Source organism: Boleophthalmus pectinirostris, unplaced genomic scaffold, assembly GCF_026225935.1.
Source record: "Boleophthalmus pectinirostris isolate CB_2022bp ecotype Guang Dong unplaced genomic scaffold, ASM2622593v1 HiC_scaffold_12, whole genome shotgun sequence".
Taxonomy (NCBI): Eukaryota; Metazoa; Chordata; class Actinopteri; order Gobiiformes; family Gobiidae; genus Boleophthalmus; species Boleophthalmus pectinirostris.
The window spans coordinates 1,664,647-1,688,353 of NW_026571018.1; the positions used below are offsets into that span (position 1 = coordinate 1,664,647).

General features: G+C 43.9%; 1 protein-coding gene across 1 annotated transcript; it reads right to left on the reverse strand.

Annotated features, from left to right (window-relative positions):
• Positions 1–231: 231 nt before the first annotated feature.
• On the reverse strand, positions 232–11,543 carry dtx2 (deltex 2, E3 ubiquitin ligase). The gene is made up of 8 exons (XM_020941082.2): positions 10,971–11,543; positions 9,225–10,356; positions 9,050–9,108; positions 3,892–3,959; positions 3,659–3,826; positions 1,390–1,551; positions 1,195–1,284; positions 232–744 (listed from the first exon to the last, which is right to left on the reverse strand). The coding sequence occupies exons 1-8, from the start codon at positions 11,266–11,268 to the stop codon at positions 514–516; spliced, it is 2,208 nt and encodes a 735-aa protein (XP_020796741.2). The 5' UTR covers positions 11,269–11,543; the 3' UTR covers positions 232–513.
• Between the last annotated feature and the right edge of the window lie 12,164 nt (positions 11,544–23,707).

The window sequence follows — 23,707 nt, forward strand, 5'->3', positions numbered from 1 at the left end:
GTTTGATAAGAAAATAGCCTAATATGGGCCCTTTAAGTATCATTTGAGTAGTCAACAAATCTGCAATTGTTTTTATCCAGTGAACTAGTCAAACAATCATTTTTCACTATTGTACACTTTTATTTCTATTGTACATTTTGACCCAGATGAAAAGGTCAAATCTGACTGAGGGCTGCTAGATGGAGAATATTTATTTATGACGTGTGTTAATAATGAAAATCCAGTTTGGGGTTTGGCCATTTAGATTTAATGCCACTGTGTTATCAAATGTCTTTTGACCAGAACAGACCAGATAACAATGAGCAATTATTTAAAAGTCTATTAGTCAGTTATTCTAATGAATCGTTGCAGCCCTGATGTGGTCTCTCATCATGAATGGATCTTGTCATCTGTGTTGATGCCTTAACAGACTAGTCATATACACGCAAGATTCAGACAAATGCCAGCGCTGTTCATCTAAATCACTGTAAACCTAAAGTGCTTCTTCAAAGGTTCCTTTAGAGTGGTGGAGGTTCAGCTGTGGGCTCTGAGACAGTCCTCTGTGATGCCCTGCGAGGCCAGCTCGGACAGGACATTGTCCAGGTAGTTGGGGTCGGGGTAACCGTGTCCAGACAGATTGGACATCATTTCGGTTTTGTGGTGGATGCCGTTCCACACCACAGTGTCCGGCTCTCCAGTGGTGCTGGAGGTCCCCACGGTGAAGATCAGACGCCTCATCCAGGCCACCTTCAGCAGCTCCAACACCTGATGGATAGAGGAGAGCTTTAGAGAGCTGCAGACCACTCACACCTGCTCCTCCTGCTTATTTCATTTGATGTAATGCTTTATTTGAATTGGGACAATACACATTAATAAACATTTCTGTAAATGTGCCAGTTTCAGCTGCACAGGTGTGAAATGCAGCACTGAAGATAGTGGACATTCTATAAAAGGTTAGACAAAAGATAAAAAAGTTAAGAGGCCACATACAAGCAGATTACTGGCTGAAACATAACAGCATTCTTGTTTTGTATATATGAGATGGTACAGTGTTCCGGATAAGTGGACAGCTCAAACTGAGGAGTTGGACTCAAGGTACTTTTTCATAAGTGGACAATTAGGTTAGAGTAATGAGAGAGGCAGATGTGGTTTGTCTCCTCCTCTTTAAAGAAATCAGAAAGTGCTGCAGTCAGGCTCTGTTGGATTATACATCACCTTTCGACCCTTAGTGTTGTCTGGGAGAAAACAGAATCTGGGGAAGCCTCTGCAGGTGTACGGCTGGCCTGGGTTGGGGTGCTCTGGGCCCTGCGCGCGCGCGCACACACACACACACACACACACACACGTGCACATGTTACATTACCGTATGCAGCTGTGCATTATTGATTTCTTGACTGCAGCGGCATATACCTGGATGCCTGGGGGAATGCTGTAGATGATCTGGATGGTGCCACAATCAGGGTGCCCAGGCAGGGACTGGGAGATGCTGTAGATCTCCATCTTTCCCTTTGGCTGGGTGCCCGTCTTCTCTCCGTAGATGGTCTTACACGAGGGGCACTGCAGGCTGCCATCCTGAAACGCAAAAGTCTTTTTAAAGGGGACACGTCACTCTTTACTTTGGTCTTCTTTCCAATATTGCATTCTTTTCTGGACTATAAGAATGTTTTCTCATCGTTTCATTCACACATCCTGCAGATTTAGGCTGAGTTCTTCTCTCAAACACAAAACACTCTGTTCCACCTTGTGGCATGTGGAAATACAGGAAGACCTCCACTGTGTTTTTAAAATCCATACACCTTCACCAGAATGTTTTGGATAATTCCAGTCCTGGAATTGCCAGTCTCTACTGAACTAAGATAAAAGTAGCTGTTATGGATTACTCAAACATGTGTGAATGAAACGAAACACAACATCAGATTTTTAATTTTTTTTTTTTTTTTATAAAAGGTAACATAATATGGCATAAAACTCACATGAATCTTTCTTTGCATAATATAGAACCTTTTAACATGCTTTTGACATTTCATGTTAACAACACACTATACACACTATTAACAAGTAAATAGATGTGTGTTAGAGCTCCCTCTGCTGACAAGAATAAGCATAAACCATGACTGCCATGCTAATACATCCATGTGTTGTACTGAACACAATTTCAGGGCATCATTTGAGTTATCCATGTAATATTTGTGAGAAATTGCAAATGATTTCTGAGTCCAAAGAATCCACTTCCCAAAATATTCTTCTGATCCTTCACACCCTGTACATGACCCATCTGAGCTGCAATCCTCAGGTAAGAAGCTACAGAAGCTCTCGCCACAAGAATTGTTTCTTCCCCCTGCGAACGACTCTCACTCTAACACCTGTCACTTTAAAGACACAGTAAGTGGGGCAATGTCAATAGGCCTGCAACAAGAGGGTAGCTTCTTCTAAATGTAGAGGAGAGAAGATAATGACCATAGACCGAGGACACATGCACAGCTGCTGTCCACAGGAGGCACTATATTCCAATTCTGGGTCACTGTTTTGGGTTAGAGATCTTATTTGTGAAGAGTTACCCAGAATTTACACCAAGAGTGTCAGCGACACGTAACGTAGGCAGAGCTGCATATGTGTGTACTTTAAAACTTCAATTTACACCAGAGATAACAGCACTGCTTCTGTGTATTCTCACGTTTAAACACTACACTTTTTATATTGTTTATGTACTCATTGTTGACTGGATGAATTATGTTTTAAATCAGAATACAAAAGTTGATAACACAAGAGACGATGCTTTGCAGCGATAATGAGTCGTATCTGCGGTGCTCACATTATTGAAGCTCCTCACCATTTCACTTTGGTCGTCTGCTCTATGTGCCTTTTCCTTCACAAGTTGTTCTTGTAAAGTTTCTGTCTGATGTCATAAAGTGTTTTATATTTATCCTCCATGGCAGTAAACTTTCCGTAGTCCATCACAAGTAATTCCCTGAGCTCCTGATGTGATGCACGATGTTTACGCAACTGTAGTGGTTTAACAGAATGTATTTTGAAAGGGCATCAGAAGTTTATTTTGACAGCTCATGCTTATTTCCTGTCTTTCCCCTGCTAAAAAAACTGAAGACACCCCGTTGACACTGAAAAATTTGAACTCCAACCTAATCTGAGCGGTACATAATGTAATGACGGCCATTGGACGCACGTATGACACTGCTGGTGTAAATTGTCTGACCAGATAAAATGAAAAGCATTACCTGCACGTGTGCTGCTTGTATGCTGTGCTGCTGCACTTATGCACTGTTACCTTTTGGTGTAAACCGGGGGTTAGGATGTAAGAGCAGCCTGCCTGAGCAGTGAGTGTTGCACAAGTGTTTGTTTTAATGATTCTTTTGAGATAGTAGCAGACAAACAGGTCTACTCTCACAAAGGCCCAGAATAAAGCACATGTGCATAATAAAGCACTCTGTGTCCATGTTTCCTCACACATGTTAAGTGCTGTGCATGTGCATGTATGAATCAGGCTAAGAGCACCTCTCAGGTGGTTCATTCCAATGGTAGTGTAGTCTACTGTGAAGAGTTATGCATGAATGCCATTAGGTATGCACAGATCATCTTCATTTGTGACACTATGACTCTTTGACTGAGCCTCATATATTTCATAGTCAGTGTGCAGTAGTGGTGTGGCTGCACACATGTGTACCTTGGTGCCGTTGTTGTACATGGCAAGCATACAGAGCATATGCAGCGTGTGGCCACACTTGATGAACTTGCCCACAGTGTCTGGTTCGATCACAGGGCATCTGTCCTCTTTGGCTGGGAGCTCATAAGTGGAAGGATTGGAGAGCTGGTCCATACAGATAATGCAGTCCTGAAAAGAAGAAAGTCTTAATCCAGGTTTAGGTCTGATGAGACCATTTCAGTAAAGACACATACCTCGTCTGGCACTCCAACCACTACCTCCATGTAGCGCTGGATCACCTCCTCTGGCCTCTGAGCACAGGCTGTAACACAGGACACACGTGAGCATGTGACGGAGGAATATGCACACAAGCACTTTACTCACTGAGTGACATGAGGACAGTACAGGAACTAAGCTCAAAGCAGTGAGTGCGTGTGTACGTGTGTGTGTGCACAGACACGTTCTAACACTACTATCACTGATGCTTCAGTTTGAAATGAAACGCTCATTTAAAGTACACCATGCAGAACAAAGGTGGTGGACAGTGATTATGGACCTAATGAGAAGCAGACATGTGCACTGTGGTCAGAGAACATGGCACTTTGAATGCACACAGCAGCCAAAACAACTAAAACATACACATATGTGGCCTCCCACAATTTACATGTCACTGGTCACTCAACTCCAAAGCTGATTCAATTATGAGGGGAGCCACTGTAAACCTTAAACTTTCAAGATATACAATCCTGCTAACATCCTGAGACCATGAAAAATGTCAAATATTGCACTTGCTTAAGAGGGAAAAAATGTTTTTTTTATGAGCTACCTGCATTTCAGCAGCAGATCCAAAACTTATAGGCCATAGCTTTTTAAGGACTCTGTGAGACATTCAGAGTCTGACAAAATCATTGGACAACAGAAGCATCTCCTGACCAGCCCTGTGTTGTCAGGAGCTGAGGGGAGGACAAACCCATGAGAGTCAAGTGGGCAGTGTAAGTCATAATAAGCCCGACTATGGTCACCAGCATGTTTAAAAAAATATTTTTTTTAATTAAATAAAAAAAAAAATATATATATATATATATGATAAAATATATATTTATATATATATATGTAGGGCAACGTCTTCACACTTTAAATGACCATCAGTAGTTTCTTCCACAGTCTCTTTCTACCTGTAGTAGTTCCACTTGAATTAATTTAGTTTTCTTGAGTCTCATGATTTTAAATGAGGCGATTTATAAAAAAAACAAAAAAAACAAACAAAAACGAACTAGAAATGATCACCCCTGCACATTCCAACAGTTGGTCAAATTCCCTACGACAGAAATAACTAATTCCTTCCATTTTCAACCTGTAAATGTTTTTGGAATTTACAGTAATCATGATTTTACACACAGACATGAGATCTTCCGACTTGGACAAGCAGCGGCCCACTCAGTGAGTGAATGTCTGACAATGGAGCGTGGGGTGAGGGGCGAGAGGCAGTGCATGGTGGCTACCTCTCCTCAGCTGCCTTTTAGTACTTCTAACTGAACTGCTGCTGTGGGGCTGGCTGGGCCTGCCGACTGGGCCTGGGGGCACTGGCACGGGCACAGGTACGGGCACAGAGAAGGGAGCTGGAGGCTGGAGCACAGGTGCAGGCTGCAGAGGCTGCACAGGCTGCAGAGGCTGCTGAGGTAGGGCCGCACTGTGGAAGTGCACGCCAAGGCCCACCGCCGACATCAAAATGGAGGCCATGCCTGGAGCGGGTGAGATGGAGAGGGAGGGGCAGGAGGGGGCAGTGAGGTGAGAGCGAGCGGTGGTATGGAAGAGGGACAAATCAACAATGAAAAATGTTACAATGGCAACTCCAAGAACACTCATGTCACCTAAAAACAGAGCTCTCCAAAATCTAGGGAGGCAGCGTGTATCCAAACAGTTCCCACTGTATATCCTGACCCTAAAATGCTTCATCTGTCATGTACTGAACGATGAGGCGACATAACACTTCTTGTGACAGGTCTACATGGCTCTGTGCTCACAGCCACAACACAAACCAGTGTTTGGCCACAGTTGAACATACAGGTGCTTGGACATGAGGCTCTTCTGCAGGCTCATGCTTAGATCATTTATTTGTGACAAATAACTCTGTAGTGCTGGTTCAGAGAAAAGTTGGCTTTTTCATGAGGGATCCCTAGGCCTCTAAAGCACGTGACTTCAGGCTCCATGTTTACAGTGTTGTCAAGATAAAGGACTGTTGACACGTTTCATTTTGCTTTGAGCACAAACGCACTTGAATAAAGCAGTTACGTCTCCACAGCACATAAAGAAACCTCTGTCAATAAAGCCATTTAAAGTGTGGTTTACCCCTCATGTGAGGCTTTAAAGTATACAGTCGTCTACATTCACCATTTGCTGCATTTAGATTAAGAAATGTTATTAACCGTGAGTAACTGTGATGAATGGATCATTTACAGGTCCTATATTACACCAAAATGTTTAATGTTATAATGTTGTTTCCTCCTCAAAAACATACCTAGAGTTATGTTGTTTCATTTACACATGTTTGAGTAAGCATTTTCCATGCCTATATCTCCAAAGCTCAAAATGATCTGTTCCACCTTGTGATGTCATATAGTGTCATATAGTGGTAGTTTAGATGCAGCTACCTTTTACCTTTTGTTTAGAAGTGATTGGCAATTTCAAGACCGAAATCATCCAAATTATTCTAGGGAAAGTGTATTGGATTTAAAAACAGAGCGCACTTCCAGTATTACCACATGACATCACAAAGTGGAACAGAATGTTTTCTGTTCAAGAGAAGAACTGTAGGATTTCTATAAATGAAACAAAACACAACTCAAGGTATGTGTTTGATGAGGAAACACTATTCTAACATTGATTCCTCAGAACCATATAACACTGTTTTCTGATCTGTCAGTTACCAGATAAATGAAGTAAGTGTGTGCTGCTTTGTCCTCATCAGCTGGAGTTGTGTTTTGAGTAGGAGTTCAGTATTAGTATCCAAGAACAATACACACTTGTGTGTATCATTTTGTCACAAACTTAAGAGAAGAACACCCTCTTCTGCTCGCTGCCATGAGCTGCAGCTCGTATGTTCATAATTCATTTGCACGCAAAGCATTTGTCTTAGTGTTTCCTACTTAACTATAACAATAGATCAAGTTTTGACATTAGGACTCTGTAAACCACAACGCTGATCCAAAACTGCTCAACACAAGAGTAGGCCTGTCATGAAGATTGTTGTATCAGTTATTGCTCTGTAGGAGGTTGAATACATTAACTTCTATGACTCATACATGCCATCTTCATGATTATATTTATTGATTGATTTATTTATTGCAGATCATATTTTAAAGAGGTGATATTTTACTTGTATGTGGTATTAAGCCTGAGCTGAAGAAGGCTGCATACATAACTTTTATGGATCATACTATCTTCAGGCTGATATCAAAACTGCACACAGGTCAAGTCAAGTGCAATTACTACTAGAATAGAAGACTGAAGGGCTTGCTGTATACTAGTAGAGTGACTTAAAGGTTCCGCTGTTATATCACTCGTACTTTTCTTGGTTTTATGTTCTGTGGTGGTTGTTTGTTTGGGCTTTTGTTGCTGTGTTGTTTTGTCTTTGTGTTAAAGCATGTGACCCTCTGTCCCAAGACAAATTTCTCCCATAGGAGACAATAAAGGATGATCTTCTATTATATTTATTTAATAGTTTAGGGGGATAATCTTTTTTAGGGTTATTGTGGTAAATGAGTTTCAACAGTACGGTCTCTTGTATTCAGTGCAATAACAAATACGATATAACAATAATTGTACATATTTGTTACGGGGGTAGATCTAGAAATGGGCTCATTGACTAGCTCTTCCTGGTTGTAGTGGCCTTTCATCACAACAAGCAGCAGATGAGCATTTCCTCTTTTTTATTGTTGAAAAATGTTTACCTGACATTTTAGAACCATACATGTATGACCCACCGTCGATTTTTGTAATTAATCTATTATTTATTCTAATTATGTGAGCACTAAATCCTCAAATGAGGACTATTTCAGACCTTGACGGTTTTGGCTGCATGCTGCTCCTTCACCACAAGTGTTACGTGCTGTTGCTGTGATGTGTCTGCTCATATGATTTAATCCCATTTAATTTAATTCCAATGCTAAGGTCACAGGCACAGAGCTCAACACGTCACATTGTTGAATCAGGGAGGGCATTGAGACTCAGAAACACACCCACCAGACTATGAATCATGATGTGTAAGGAGTACAGACTCACTCACACCTAAGACACAGTTCTGAAGAGGATGGACTGCAGAAGACGCAATCCAAGGATCTGTTTAAGGGTCCTATTTATAATGTCCATGTTATAATGCTGTTATCAAATGAGAGGCAAACCTGGAGTTGTGTTTTATTTCACACATCCTGGTTTATTCTTTTTCTACATACCAAAGATCAGTGTGCCCTGTTCCACCTTGTGATGTCATGTAGTGGTAGTTTTCAAGTTAATAGCTCATTTTACTTTATGTTTAGTAGAGACTAGCACTTCCAGGTAAGAAATCATCCAAATGATTCTGGTGAAGGTGTGTGAAGTGTAAAAACACAATGCAGACATGTGACTGTGAGAAAGGTGGCAGAAAGCAGCCAAAACTGTTAAGGTGTGTTTATATGAATCTACAGTATAGTCTTCAAACTACTCCAATAATAATGAGGGAACACCATTATTTCATGGTGATAAACTCAGAAATATCCACTATACATAACACTCCCATTTGATCAGTACTTTAAGGCCACCTATCATAGAAACCAATCCACAGTAATCCACAAACCGCCATTAATTTACCCCAACTCAGTCAGCTGCTGTTTAACACTAGGCTTAAGGGAATGTCTTTTCCAGACAGGACTATGCAACAACTGAACCAACCTCACAACAAAACACAGTCAGCGAGCTCTGCCAGTTGAATCAGTATGCATCCATGTCACAGGGCTCTAGACTAACACCAAAAAGGTAAGGCTGTTCTCTGCCTCACTGTGCCTCTGGGCAGAAGGGGCCTCCCTCTGCTGGCCAGTCTAGTGCTGAGCCACCAGCCAAAGTGCAGCCTGATCTGTGGACTCCATCTGGAAAATTCACTTTGCTCTAGGAGAACTGCGGACTATTACTGTAAGCTGGTGTAAGTTGGGTGTAAGTTGGTGTAAGTGGGGTGTAAGTGGGGTGTAAGTGGGGTGTAAGTGGGGTGTAAGTGGTGTAAGTGGGTGTAAGTGGGGTGTAAGTGGGGTAAGTGGGTGTAAGTGGGGTGTAAGTGGGTGTAAGTGGGGTGTAAGTGGGGTGTAAGTGGGGTGTAAGTTGGTGTAGAGCCCTGCATCACTGCTCTAAACAATTACACACAGAATATGAGGAAAGAGGATTTACCTGCCAGGGCAGAACTCACACTGGTGGAGCCATTCAGGTGCACTGACACTGAGGGAACACTGTGGACAGAAGGACAAACACTGAGCACAATGTATACGCGCTAAATGCTTTTGGGGAACTACAAATGTTACATCAACATTTAACACAGCAGATTATCATCAGCAGTTTGACTCACCTCATCCCATTAAAGGAGCTGGATGGATGAGTGGAGGGATGACCAGCAGCAGTAGGTGGGAGCCAGGGGCTCCCCCAGGACACACTGCCCACAGATAGAGGCCTCCTGGGGTACGGCGAGTACACAGAGGTGGGGTGAGCGGCTGTAGCTCTTCCACTGCTCTGCACACTCGGCCGGGTCAGATTGCCTGAGGAGAAGGAGTGGCGTGAGCGACTGGACATGGGCCCCGTGGAGCTGTGACTCAGACACTGCTGACAGGAGCAGGCCAGGGATGAAGGGGTCCCAGGGGGCCCTGTAAGCAGAGAAGCAGGTCCAGAAGAAACAGACACAGGTACAGAAGAGAGTCCAGGAGGGGGCCCAGAGGAGATTCCAGGGGGGGGCCCAGAAGAGAGTCCAGGGTGGGCCCCAGAAGAGAGTCCAGGGTGGGCCCCAGAGGATAGTCCAGGGTGGGCCCCAGAGGTCAGTCCAGGGTGGGCCCCAGAGGTCAGTCCATGGTGGGCCCCAGAGGTCAGTCCAGGGTGGGCCCCAGAGGTCAGTCCAGGGTGGGACCCAGAGGTCAGTCCAGGGGGGGGCCCAGAGGAGAGACCATGGGGGACCCCAGAGGAGAGACCATGGGGGGCCCCAGAGGAGAGACCATGGGGGGCCCCAGAGGAGAGACCATGGGGGGCCCCAGAGGAGAGTCCAGGGGGGGCCCCAGAGGAGAGTCCAGGGGGGGCCCCAGAGGAAACTCCAGGAGTGGCCCCAGAGGAGAGTCCAGAAGAGGCCCCAGAAGATAGTCCAGGGGGGGCTGCAGACAAGAGGCCAGAGGCCCCAGAGGAAAGTCCAGAGGCCCCAGAGTGGGCCCCAGAAGGAGCCAAGGGGTACGGGAGGTTACACTGGCGGCGCACCTGTCTTCTGAACCCAGTGGACTTGTTAACCTGGGACAGGGACGTGAGGTCCACGATATAGTTATAGCCGTGAGAGCCCAGATCGGCAGTGCCCTGGCGAGCCTGATAACTGTGCTCCAGCAGAATGGAGGTCCTAGTTTCATATGGAGTCCAAGTGCCGTCATCATTGGCCCATTCCCAGTACACGCCACTGCCCAGGCCTGACGATTGGGCAAACAGGGAGCGGCGCACAGAACGAGTCTTACCTGCAACAAAAACAACAAAGTAATTCATTATTACTCAAATCTCACAGAACACAATATTATTAAAACTGCACAACATACAGTAAGTACAAATGTGTCCTTCACATAAGTAATAAGAATAATAATAATAATAACTATTGTTATTATTATTATTATTATGCATAAGTTTTATATAACACTCAGACGTTTTACAGAGCATTGGTGGTAAACTACTAGCGTAGCCACAGATGCCCTGGGGCAGACAGATGGATGCGAGGCTGCCAATCTGCGCCATCAGCTCGTCCAACCACCACAACACACACAATACTCAACACACACACACCACTTTCATACTAGGCAGTGTGAGCACTAAATCCTCCTGACACAACAACAGTTTTGGTGACAGGTGCCCCCGTCACCTGATTGTCCCAGTGGTGTCCCAGTCCTCCCAGTCCTCAGCAGGCCCGGCCCTGCTGAACTTCTGAGATCTTGGACAAGCCGGTGTGGCCACATTAGTGGCATTTTAGCTCGTCTGGTTTCAGGTGAAAGATAAACTAGAGCCTGTGAGCGGCTCGGATGGACCAGGGCCTCCGCTGCTCTCGGCTCTGAGACTACGAACAAACGGAAGCACACTTCACCTGTGTCCTGTCGAAACTGCTTGAGGCCCGGCACGTCTATGAGGTACTGCGCCAGGCTCGGGTCGGAGTGTCCCAGGCAGATGCTCGTGAGGCCGGCTCCCGCTAGTCTCTGTCCCCGCGGGGAGAGACAGCGCTCGATGTAGGCGCTGACCTGTCCGCTGTAGGGCCGCCAGAAGCCCTGATCGTCCTGCCACTCCCAGACCACCACCATGGGCTGAGAGAGCACCCCGGACACGGAGCCTGCGCCCGGGACAGACGGCCCGCTCACTCTGCCGCACGAGCCAGACACAATCGCCATGTTCACGGGGCTAGCGTCAGTTAGCTTCACAGGCTAACGGCAGCTCTGCAGATCCGTGAGCAGAGAAACGGACTCACTAACTGTGCGCTTCCACTCGCCTCATGTTAAATCAGTGCGTAGGTAAAAGGTCCGTTAGGCGCGGCGCACGGAGCGGTGGTGGTGCCGGGGACATGTTGGGTCATGGTGGACACTGCGGAGGGACGCTTTAGCTTAGCATTAGCAGCAGTGTGTGCACAGACAGAGGCACTGCGCATGCGCCTTCGCTTGGTCTTTTCTTCGTTTTGTTTGAGAGTTCAGTGAGTGCGTTTGCGCCCCCGTGTGGAGAGGAAAGGAGAAGCAGCAGGTTTTAGTGTGTCTCTTGCCTATGGAGACTGAAACCAGTACTTACGACCACTTTTTGTACTGATTAGGGTGATTATATCCATATGCATAAAAAAAAAAAAAAAAAAAAAAAAAAAAAAACAGTAAGAATGTGTGTCTTTTCCAGATGTTGTAGTTATATCCAAAATTTCAGAGATATGTTAACATTGTTTAACACACAAATCCTGTACATTTAGTTTTTTCTCTTAAACAGAAAACACTAAATTTTGTGATGTCGGGTCTTTCTCAATTCAACTTTGTAACATTCCTCTAGAGTCAGCTCCTCGGAAGCAGAACCAAGTGTCCTGCTCACAGCTCCTGGAGCACACCTGGAACAGGCTCCGAAGGGAGAGACTGCACTGTGTCACATGATGAAACCAAAGGCAATAAAACCCTGAGCTTTAATAAACATCAATGTTTCTACAGATAAAAAGTGCTTAGTGGTGTTTTTATGTGTCAACATGCATTAAAACATGTGAATAAATTCTGAGGGTTTGCTGCATTACTTCAGATAATTAAAAAAAGAGATAACCTAATGGAGGATAAATCGACTAAAACAAGTATGAGAACGGTGGAGGAATCCAGAATTTGAGAAACAGAATGAGAAAAATGAAACGTGGGGGATAGAGAGAGCTGAGAGCACAGCAGTGGGAGGCCGGGCTGTGGGGCGCTGTCCATGGTTCTGAAACGTTGACTGCACTTTGTGTGGAAAGGTGGATATAACACTGCTGTCAACGTAGGCTACTGGGACTAAAGTAGATCTAAACCAAGACCAGAGTGAACCAAACCAAGCAGCTGTGCAGTACCTCTGCTGTATAATGTCTGTAGTCCCTTTATGGCACAGTGGGGATATTTTGTTTTTGTTGTGTCATTTTCACCAGATTTTAGCTTCAGACAGTGAAGAAAGGTCATTAAAGGTCTTATGTTTGGCAACATTTACTCCTGTGAGCTTTCAGCAGACACTTAAAGTCTCTATACAATTTGGTGCATTCTTCATTCAACAATAGTGTTGCTGCCAATCTGCCCTGTGGCCACCACTCACAGCACTTTCATACTAGGCAATGTGGGTGAAGTAACTTGCTGAAGGACACAACAACATTTTTTTTTTTTTTTACTACTGGCACCCCCCTGTGGCACCTGATTTTCCCAGCATCTCCCATCCAAGTCCTGACCAAACTCAGTTCTGCTGAGCTTCTGACATCTGACGGGATCAGATTCAGTTCAGCAGAGATTTTCCAGGACTGAAATGATCCAAATAATCCTGAATGAATGAATTTGATGATTATTTTTTGTTTGGATTTGTTTTTATGTTATTTTAATGTTTTTCTTATTCTGTAAAGCTCTTTGAATTACTTTGTGTACCAATTGTGCTATATACAAATAAACGTGCCTTCCTTGTCTATGTCTCTGTGTCCTGCAGGATTCATCATAATCAAACCAAAATTGCAATTTGAAAGACACAATTAGCAAATCTCAACTAATATAATTACAGTACCATAATTTCCCCCAAAACAACCAAATCTCCTGTCTTATGTACATAAGCCTACCCTGACCCTGACCCTGACCCTGACCCTGACCCTGACCCTGACCCTGCTCACATGGGATTCTTGAATAGTTTGTAAGTTCAGATTTTGGTTCATTTTTATCAATTCTTCTAGAAGTGTTTAAAATGTGAACCTTGAATAGAATCATGTTATTAAAACATGAATTGCAAATCTTATCATAACCACAATGAAAAATGGTGATGAGCCCGAGCGCTGAGGAAGAGCAGAAGAGCAGTGAATGATGTGCACACAGTTACACTGGATCTGTCTGTCATTCACAGATCTGTCAGTCTAACTACTTACAGTTTTCAGTAACTGCTACAGAAGAGAAGGCATTGTATTTAAACTGAGACCTGGGCAGCCTGCATTCTATTCTACTCACTTTCAAATCAAATCATCCGACACATGAGTGTGGACTTTTTAGCTCTTTAAAAGTCTTTGAGAGTCTCAGTGATGGTTCAGGTGAGACACAAACTGCCCACGAGCTCATCCCCATCCTGAGCTCTCTGAAACTCTCATAAGGTTAGCTCAATAAGCTTTACTGTTTAGGGTTTGTATGGTGGACAAATCACGAACATCTGTGGATTAAGACATCAGAGGGGGGCCGGTGTTTTTTTTTTTTTTTTTATCCATTACTAGTATAGTCAACTAAGTTGAAAGGAGCATTATGTCACCTACACTCTAAACTATTACAGTCACAGTTGAACCTGTGTCACCAGAGCCTTCACCAGCAGATAGAGACACATGCAAGTGTGTTTCATTCTCAGTTTATGTTCAGGCCTCATGTCAAGCTCAGAACCTCCAGAATTCCCTCCCTGAGCTGCAGAGGCTGCACTAGCACTGACTCATGACTTTAGCTCAGGGCTTTAGGTAGAGACCATTCAGATTGATGAGATGTACAGTAAATCCATAACCTAAGATAGTTACGTCATATTCCATTCCAAATAAGAATGTTGAATGGACTCCAGCTGATTTCAGCACCATATGTGTGGGCCTAATTAAACACACACTCCATTAATCCTGTGCTATAATGAAACATTCTCATTGTATTCCTGCATTAGCCCATGTGGAGCTCTGGACAAACCACTCCAGACACAGGCTGAACGTTCAATATCCATCATTTGCTGCATTATAACTTAGAAAGTAATGGGATTAAAAGCCCCGTGTGCATTTATTCCATGTATTTGAGCAAAATGTCTATTGTCTGGTTGTTCTTTTTTCATTCTTTTAAGGCAGTTAAAATGAGATGCAGTTCTTTTAACCATGATCACTTAATGAGGGGCTGTCTTTAATCAGGATAAATCAGTTCACTGTAGTCACAATTGTGATTTTTGTTTCTTGTCCTAAATTTAAAGGTGCACTGTGTAACCTTTCTGAGGGAGGGTCTGTCATATGCTTCTCTGCATGAGGATGTTCCACAGTATGGTATTACACTTTAAAATATATATATATATTTACTGTATCTCAAGAAAGCTCAAGCCAGTGATGCCACAGGGCCAAGTCACAGGATCAGATCTCTGGAGAGGCAAGCCCACTCACAGTAAGAATGCGTGTTTTTAAGTCAATAAAAACACATGTAACAGAGTAAAGGCAGGATGAATACTTTAATGCCACACTGCGAAACAAGAAAAGGCATTTAGACAGAGTCATAACATCTCCACTGAGACAAGCATTTGACACACCATTCACTATAAAAGTTACACAGTGCACCTTCAGATTTTCCAGATTCTACTTTTTTCTTTTCAAACGCTGACACACAAAGAGCCCAGACCCCTGTGCCCGAGACAGTGTAGTTACCGTACATGACCAGTAGAGGTCAGGCCTGTTCCGTGAGCGGTTGTGGAGTGTGTGCCATCACCTCCCTGAGCCCCCTGGCCTCCTGCCCACTGCAGCTGTACTCTCTGCACTGCCTCATGTGCATATTAAGGTCATGTGTGTGATGTGTGTGGAGCAGGACAATCTGCAGCACTCGTAATGGGCCCACATCATCTTCTGTAGCACTCTTATAGTTGAGGCTTTGGGAGGTCTGTGCGACGTATGTGAGGGGGGATTACGCATGGCTCATGGGCTCAAACAATGGGAATGTGGAGTTTTCAGGGAGTTCAGTTCAAATGAGGTTTTAGTCCATTTTCCCCAACAACCAGAGAGTCTTAAAGGGCCCATTTTACCCTGTTGTCTAATCTCTGCTATGATGTAGTTTCCTCCTTAAAAACTACATGTTTAACACACAAACGCTGCAGATTTAGGCTGAGTTCTTCTCCTAAACACGAAACACTCTGTTCCAACCTGTGATGTCATATGGTAATACAGGAAGTGCTCCATTGTGTTTTTAAACTCTATACATCTTCATTACAGTCAGTCAGGCCTGAATGATAGTGGTGAACTTGAAAACTACTGTTTCATGACATCAAAAGGTGAAACAGAACATTTTGATCTTAGACTAATAATGCAAGATAAAAAAAAAAAAAAAAGAAAAAAAAACAGTTAAAGACTTAATGTTTTTGACAATCTGAGTGACTCCCTCTTCAGTGCTCCATCACTGTACAAACATACTGTCAGCATGAATCAAACTCACAAAACGTCTTCACATCACATGAGGGTTGTGAAGTTGTAGAGCAGTGTTTTGTATATTTATGAATAAATATATACTGAGTAGTATTGTGGGCTGAGCATTGGGCAGGATTGTACTCTTTACAGGACTGTTTTTGTGTGGTGTTTCAGCTTCTGAAGTGTCACATGATGCTGAAATATGTCAAAGTGCAACACAAAACTACAGGTCTGACCAGCGCAATCTCCCAAAACGCACAATGAACACAATGAACCTAATGAAGCCATTCCTGAACACTTCAAACAATGTAAGAAAAGAGCAGCATGAAGGATCCAGAGACGAGGCAGGAGCGTCTTGTACTTCTGTTTGTGCTGATGTGTTTGGCAGGAATCCTTCACTTTTACAAACATGTAGGTGAATCATGCTGGGCGTTACAGTACACAAGTACTACTACTATCCTACTGTCCTACTGCACTAGTACTACTACTGTCCTACTGTCCTACTGCACTAGTACTACTACTGTCCTACTGCACTAGTACTACTACTGTCCTACTGTCCTACTGCACTAGTACTACTACTGTCCTACTGTCCTACTGCACTAGTACTACTACTGTCCTACTGCACTAGTACTACTACTGTCCTACTGTCCTACTGCACTAGTACTACTACTGTCCTACTGTCCTACTGCACTAGTACTGCAAAATGAATGAATTAATACTGAAAATGTTCTGTATTATTTGTTTCTTCTTGGTGTGTGAGGTGGATGTTTCCTGTGCTGTCATTTGAGTTCAGTTGGGTTCTTAGCTCCGGTGTGTGTCCCTTTCTGATTTTTTTTCCACTGTGTCGTCCACGGATCTTTTCCACATAGTGAGTCCACATGTTGTTGGTGCTGTGTTTATGGCCGTCTCCACCAGCTCCTCCGTGAAGAACCCGCTCATGATGGCCGATAGGGGGTCCCCCATAGTGAAACCCTCCTTCTGCCTTTACATTTTTCCTTTGGATTAAAAGTATGTGGATGTGAAAACAAAAAGAAGGAGCCGGCTTCTGTCTTCAACTGTCAGGTTGGTTCATTTCTGTAGATGAGGAGAAAATTCAGTTTGTTGACTGGACAAAGGTTAGTTTGGTTGAAGATGTTTCAGAGTTCATCCAAGCTGCTTCTTCAGTTCTGGTCAGATGCTGGTGGACACTTCCTTATATCTGCAGGGAGGAGCTAACTACACTGAAACTACTCTGAAACTAACATACACACTTGTTTACAGTTTGTGTTTGTTAGTTGGGCCGATTGACCTGTACAGGGTGTGGGGTCTAATTAGCAGAAGAGTTCATGGCCATAATGGAGCTTCCACACCTCTGGACCTGAACTGGCTACACCTGTTGTTCTCTTGTTTGTTTTGATTTCGGTTTGAGGATGGAGTTGTAAATAGGAGATAGATGGTGTCTGATGCCTCCATTTCTATTTAGAGAAGGATTCTCTTTCTTAACAAAAATGGCTTCTTTCACTCCCCTCTCAAAAAAAATATTTTCTCTGGCTAAAATCTGTACCTCACTGTCCTCAAATGAGTGGCCTGTGGCTTTTAAGTGGAGATTTACAGCAGACTGAGGTCCACTGCTGCTCTCTCATTTGTCTTGGTAATAGGCCGAACTAACAACAGAAAATGTAAACAATTGTGTGTTAGTTTCAGTGTAGTTTCAGTGTAGTTATCTCCTCCCTGCAGATATAAGGAAGTGTCAACAGAGTCTGACCAAAACTGAAGAAGCAGCTTGGATGAGCTGCAAAATGTCTTCAACCAAACTAACGTTTGTCCAGTTGACAAACTGATATTTCTCCTCACCATAGATTCTCCCTAGATGAGGGATTCTTCAATCATTTCTGTAGAGTTGAATCTGTTCGGAGGTGCTTCTCGACTGTGCAAAGTGACGTTTATGAGAGTTTTTGTAAACGGGGATATCACATATATTATATTAATATGTCATCGGTTTGTACTTTGATGGTTTTCAGTTCCTGGGTCAGATGTTTTACAGTTTTTCTCCAATGGTTTGGCTCATTTCATCAAATTGCAGTTGTCTTGGTGCATGTGTCAAGTGTCTCAATGCATCTTTGCACATGGTTCTGTACAAGTCGCCTACAGTTTGCACAATGAGTCATGTTTAGCACATTTTCCAAATAAATAGATCTCGCTGATCTAAACTGATGAGTTGATTCTCAGTCTGATGGTTTTTCTCTCCAAAACATGTCAGACTGATTTCACTGTCTGAGTCTTCATCTGCACAAGAACATGACACCATGAACAACAGATATGATTTTTTGGAAAATTTGATAAATTCATGACAGTAATTGTAAGTCAGGTGAAATTAGAACTTCCTGTCACACTGTGTGATCATGTGGGACAGTGTGAATTTCCACTGTGGCTCATCAGGTCTGGTTCACTGCCCACATAATGATGCTCATGGAGCCACTACCACCGCACTCTCCTTTCCTCAATCTGATTGAGGAGTGTTTTTCCTCTTGGAGGTGGAGAGTTTATGAACATCGGGCTCCAGACCAGAGGTTCACGTCGTTTCTTCCCTCGCTGCATCACAAGAGAAAATATCTGCTGAGATGTGGATGAAAATCTGAGTTCAAACAGAGAGCAGCGTGTGGACGTCCAGGAGGATGAGGATGGTGACCAGAAGAGGAAGAGCGATGACTGCGACCAGTGAAAGTGTCACTGTAGAAACTTTATTTACAGCCTTGTAGGTGAGATATAATTTATCTTTGTTTTTGTTTGTTTTTATATTTGGTTCATGTGCAGAAAACTGTGTACATTTTCTGTTTATGTTCTCTGATGTGTGGAAGTGACTTTATGTGTGTGAATAAAATGGTCACAGTTTCATTGGCAGTGTGTGTGTGTGTGTGTGTGTGTGATGTCAAACTTTTTATGTGAAATCTTTTTTTTTTTTTCAGTTTGATCCATAATTGTATTGTGTTAGTTTGACGAAACATCGAGTCATGTTGAGCTGCAGTGACAAGAAGCCAAAGGGACGATGCATTTTGGGATCAATGACTCTTTATTTGAGAAAGGAGTTTAGTTTGACACATAGATAAAGTGTTTTGGGACAGATTTGAGCTTTTGCAGGTGATCCATGGTGTTGTGCAGAAACATCCAGAATATTCTGACTAAAGCTCTAAGTGAATGTAAAAGAGCCAAAGCAACTGAGAAGAATCTGTCATTTTGATGGTCCTGACTCTTTATGTCGGAAAGAATCTAGTTTTGAAAAAGCCTGTGTGAACAGTTTTGGGAGAGATCTGAGTTTTTGCTTTTGAGCTGTAATGTTGCACAGAACTGTTAGGCTGTTTGACCAAATGATCTTATAGTTTTAAGAATTTCATTTTTGTTTCAAGAAATGAGCCAAACCAATGGAGAAAAACTGTAAATCCTTGCAGTGTTGTTGGGTGTGGCCTAATAATGGTTTTATAAGTGAGTAAAAAAAACTCTCACACCTGGATACTGTCCTGAGGAAGTGGGACTGCAGGTGGCGCTGTCGAAAACCGAGACAAAACCTGTTTAAATCATCTGAGCAACACGACACAAAAACATCACGAGATGAAGAGGAAGAGCACAGGAGCAGAACAAACTGTCAGGAGGAGAACAAACTCTTGGTCTGAAAAAAGAACCTAATAAGTGGTGATGTCACATGTGTGTCCACAGAGTCGGTGCGGTTGGTCTTGGGGTCCGGTCTGTGTTCAGGATTAGTGCAGATCTGGGACAGTTCCTGGACCGGGGTCTGTGACGGGGACTTGGACCAGCAGGGGGCAGAGGTGCTGTGCAGGGAGCTGGGCTGTGGGGCTCCTTCTCTCCTCCAGGGGGCGCTCTCTCCTCTGGGGCAGATGTTCCACTGTGAGGGCCATGAGTCTGCTCTGATGGACTGTTCCCGCTCCAACTCAAGGACCTGCTCCTCTGGAGCCACTGTCAACCTCACCTGCTCAGGTAAAGGGGCGGGGCTTCACTGTGTCTCCTGTCTGTTCAGACCCGATCAGGTTGGTGGGAGGAGCCAGTCGCTGTGCTGGGACTGTGGAGGTGAAGGACTTAGGAGAGTGGAGACGAGTGTATACGCCCTTTGACACCTGGTACGAAGAGAACACAGCTGCTGTGTGTGAAGCTCTGGACTCTGCTGTTTATGGAGGACACAGACATGATTTTCCACCAAGTCCTGTGTGGAAGGTCAGAACTCACTGTATGAAGAAGTCTGCAGTGAGAGGATGTGTTTTTGGTTTAGTCTTCTCTTCCGTGGGTGTGGCGGTGGTGAGTTCAGGTAAAAGTCTGATCTTACATTTTTATGTCTCTCAGGTGATTTTTTCTAATTGCTCTAGAGGAGTGTCAGGTGTAAAATGGATTTAGTCCTGGTTTAGTCCTGGTTTAGTCCTGGTTTTCTGACCTGTTGTTGTGCTGTGTTCTGTTGTTTCAGAGATGGCGCTGGAGAGAGGCCCCAGCAAACAGTGAGACCGGTTCAGATCTGAGTCGGTCCAGTTTCAGAATCATCATTAGAATCATTTATTGTTTTAATTGACAGTTGTAAGTGAAGTTTGTATCACTGCAATAAATTCTACGAAAAAAATAAATACATCAAAAAAACTTAAATTACTGGATGAATTTGTCCTTTTTTTCCACACTGAGCATGCCCAGATCCTGTGGTGCTGTTGCTATAGTAACCGTTCCTTGTTTAGGTCAATTCAGATCAATATTGTGATTTTAAATAATGCACAGGGGTCAGAGGTCAGAAGCACTGAAACTGTGATTTCACCACACGCTCGTCTCCATGTGTGTGCTCTGAAATGTTGAGCCTGGAATGTTTCGCAGTACAGCATTAAACTTAGCTGTGTTTAATGGAAGATGAGACAAGCAGGTCAAGGTACAGAGCAGTTCTGTGGAGAGGCAAGCCCGGTCACACAGGAGCACATGTTCTTGAAGCAGTGGGGGAGCGTGGCCTTCAACTCTAGATCAAACTCCACATTCAGTCCGTGAGGAGCTAGAGTCTTAAGTTGGTGAATCCAGAAGTGTTCTACCATCCTGTCTCTTCCTTAAGATATATTGGCATTGAACATGTGGAGCTGCCCCCTTGAGGTGGGAAGGTTCATGGGTTCAAGGTTTGAGGGTTCATGGGAGTTTGCCCAACCAGTCCACATGTGCTTTGTGGATCTGGAGAAGGCGTTTGACCGTGTCCCTCGTGGTGTCCTGTGGGGGGTGCTCTGGGAGTATGGGATTTGGGGCCCTTTGCTAAGGGCTGTCCAGTCCCTGTATGACCGGAGCAGGAGCTGTGTTCATTGTCGCAGTAAGTCAGACCTGTTCCCTGTGCATGTTGGACTCCCCAGGGCTGCCCTTTGTCACTGGTTCTGTTCATTGTATTTATGGACAGAATTTCTAGGCGCAGTCAGGGGCCGGAGGGGATCCGGTTTGGAGACCACAGGATGATTTCTGCTGTTTGCAGATGATGCTGTCCTGTTGGCTTCATCAGACCAGGACCTGCAGCTCTGGGGCAGTTTGACCCGAGTGTGAAGTGTCTGGGATGAAGATCAGCTCCTCCAAATCTGAAGTCGTGGTTCTCGACCAGAAAAAGGTGGCTTGTCGTCTCCAGGTGGGTGGAGAGTCTCTGCTTCAACTGGAGCAGTTCAAGTATCTCGGGGTCTTGTTCTCGAGTGAGGGGAGGAGGGAGCGTGAGATTGACAGGTGGACAGGTGCAGTTGGCAGTGATGCGGTCGCTGTATCGAACCGTTGTGGTGAAGAGGGAGCTGAGCCTAAAGGCAAAGCTCTCGGTTTACCGGTCAGTCTTCATTCCTACTCTCACCTATGGTCATGAGCTCTGGGTAGTGACCGAAAGGACAAGATGGCAGATACAAGCGCTTGAAATGAGTTTCCTCCGCAGGGTGTCTGGGCGCTCCCTTAGAGATAGGGTGAGGAGCTCAGTCACACAGGAGGAGCTCGGAGAACAGCTGCTGCTCCTCCACATCGAGAGAAGCCAGTTGAGGCTCAGGCATCTGTTCCGGATGTGTCCTGGACGTCTCCCTCGGGAGGTGTTCATGTCACACCAGGAGGAGGCCCCGGGGAAGACCCAGGACACACTGGAGGGATTATGTCTCTCAGGTGGCCTAGGAACACCTCAGGATCCCCCAGAAGGAGCTGGAGGACGTGTCTGGGGTGAAGGAAGTCTGGGAGTCCCTGCTTAGACTGATGCATCACGACTCTGCCCCGGATAAGCAGAAGAAAATGGATGGATGGATAAAAGTACTGTCTGTGTGTCCGTCTGTAAAAGTTTTGTCTGAAAACTCTAACTACAACTCTTCATTACATTTACCCATTACACTTTAAAAATGTAAATTTGATTGTATGAAGCTGGTGTCTAGTGTAAAGTTGAGTGTAAATACTTGACGTCATCAATCGGTTTTATATTGATCCTGTAAATAGTCAATTTGAATCTGTGTGTAAATATGAGAAATGTCTTGCAAATAAATTATGTCTGAACTATATATTTTTTGTTTTTTATTTTTAACTGTCATTTAACCCTTGTAAGGTCTTCGTTTTTTTGTTACACAGGGAGTCCTGCTGGGTCTGGTGGACCCATTGCACTTTTGGGCTTTTACATCATCATATTTAAACCTTTTTTTGTTAAAATTCTCAGCAGATGCTTAATTCATCTCATTTGGAAGGATTATTAACAACTTATAGTTAAATTTGGTCATTTTACCTTTGTTAAATTACATTAATGAATAAAAAGGCCACTCGTTTTTGTAAAGGTTAGGGTTATTAAAATAGAACAAAATAAAGAAATGCATCATATAACAGTCATGACTGGATAATAATCAAACAATGTACATACGAAAAAAGTTCATACAACAATATAGTGAACTATTCATTTGAAATTTATCTTATAGCAGAAATTTAACTTACACAGGTGAGTTTACACAAAATCTCTCTGAACAACACATTAGTTCCACTGAACACAGACATCTTCATGACAGAATATATCACACGAGGGGCAGAGTTTCACTGTGTCTATTGCACATGTACTTTTTACACTTGGTGAAACACCAAGTATAAGAAGTGCATGAAAACACAGAAAAACATGGAAAACACTGGCAAGGATAAAAATCTCAAAGTAGGCATCTAAATTAGTTTAATCAAAAACCTTCCTCCCTTCCTCACTCCTTCCTTCTATATTGGTGCAGTCCAGGATCATGTTCTTGATCTGGGGTGGCATGAAAATGTCAAAAGAAGACCTGATGTCATCTACATGTGTGACTGCCGAGCGTGTAGGCCCTGGCGCCTTCAGTATCATGTTGACAGCCACGTGAAGGCCTTGTCTTGAAGTGGAACACCACTGAATTTTTCTCAATCATACATTGTTCCCTCCTATGTCTGGCTGCTCACCAGCTCGACTCTCATAAGTTGGTCCTTGGACCAGCTGCTGGCAGACTGGTCCTATGGCTGAGGTCCACTTGTGTTTTGCTGGCTGCTCATGGTTGCTCCTGCTCCTGGCTCTGTTGGCTGATCTTCATCCTCCTGTCCCCGTCCTCTTCAAACTCACTCTCTGACCCTGAATTTTCACAAATCTGATTTTCATTCTCAGAGACATGTTCCTCAGCTGCACCATCAAAACCCTCTGTCTCTTCTAGAATCAGTTCCAACTCAGTCTGAACTGAGAATTTCTTCACCATCATGATCAGTTGTGATTGAGATTCTCACTGACAGAGATGTTTATGGGAACCACAAGATTCATTCATTTATTCATTCAGACAGAGGGTGAGATGTGGGTGCAGATAGTGTTGGGTGCACACACACACTACATACAAAACACACACAACACATACCACAACACACACACAAAACACACCACATACAAAACACACACACGCCACATACAAAACACACACACAACACACACCACATACAAAACACACACAGCACACACCACATACAAAACACACACAACACATACCACATACAAAACACAC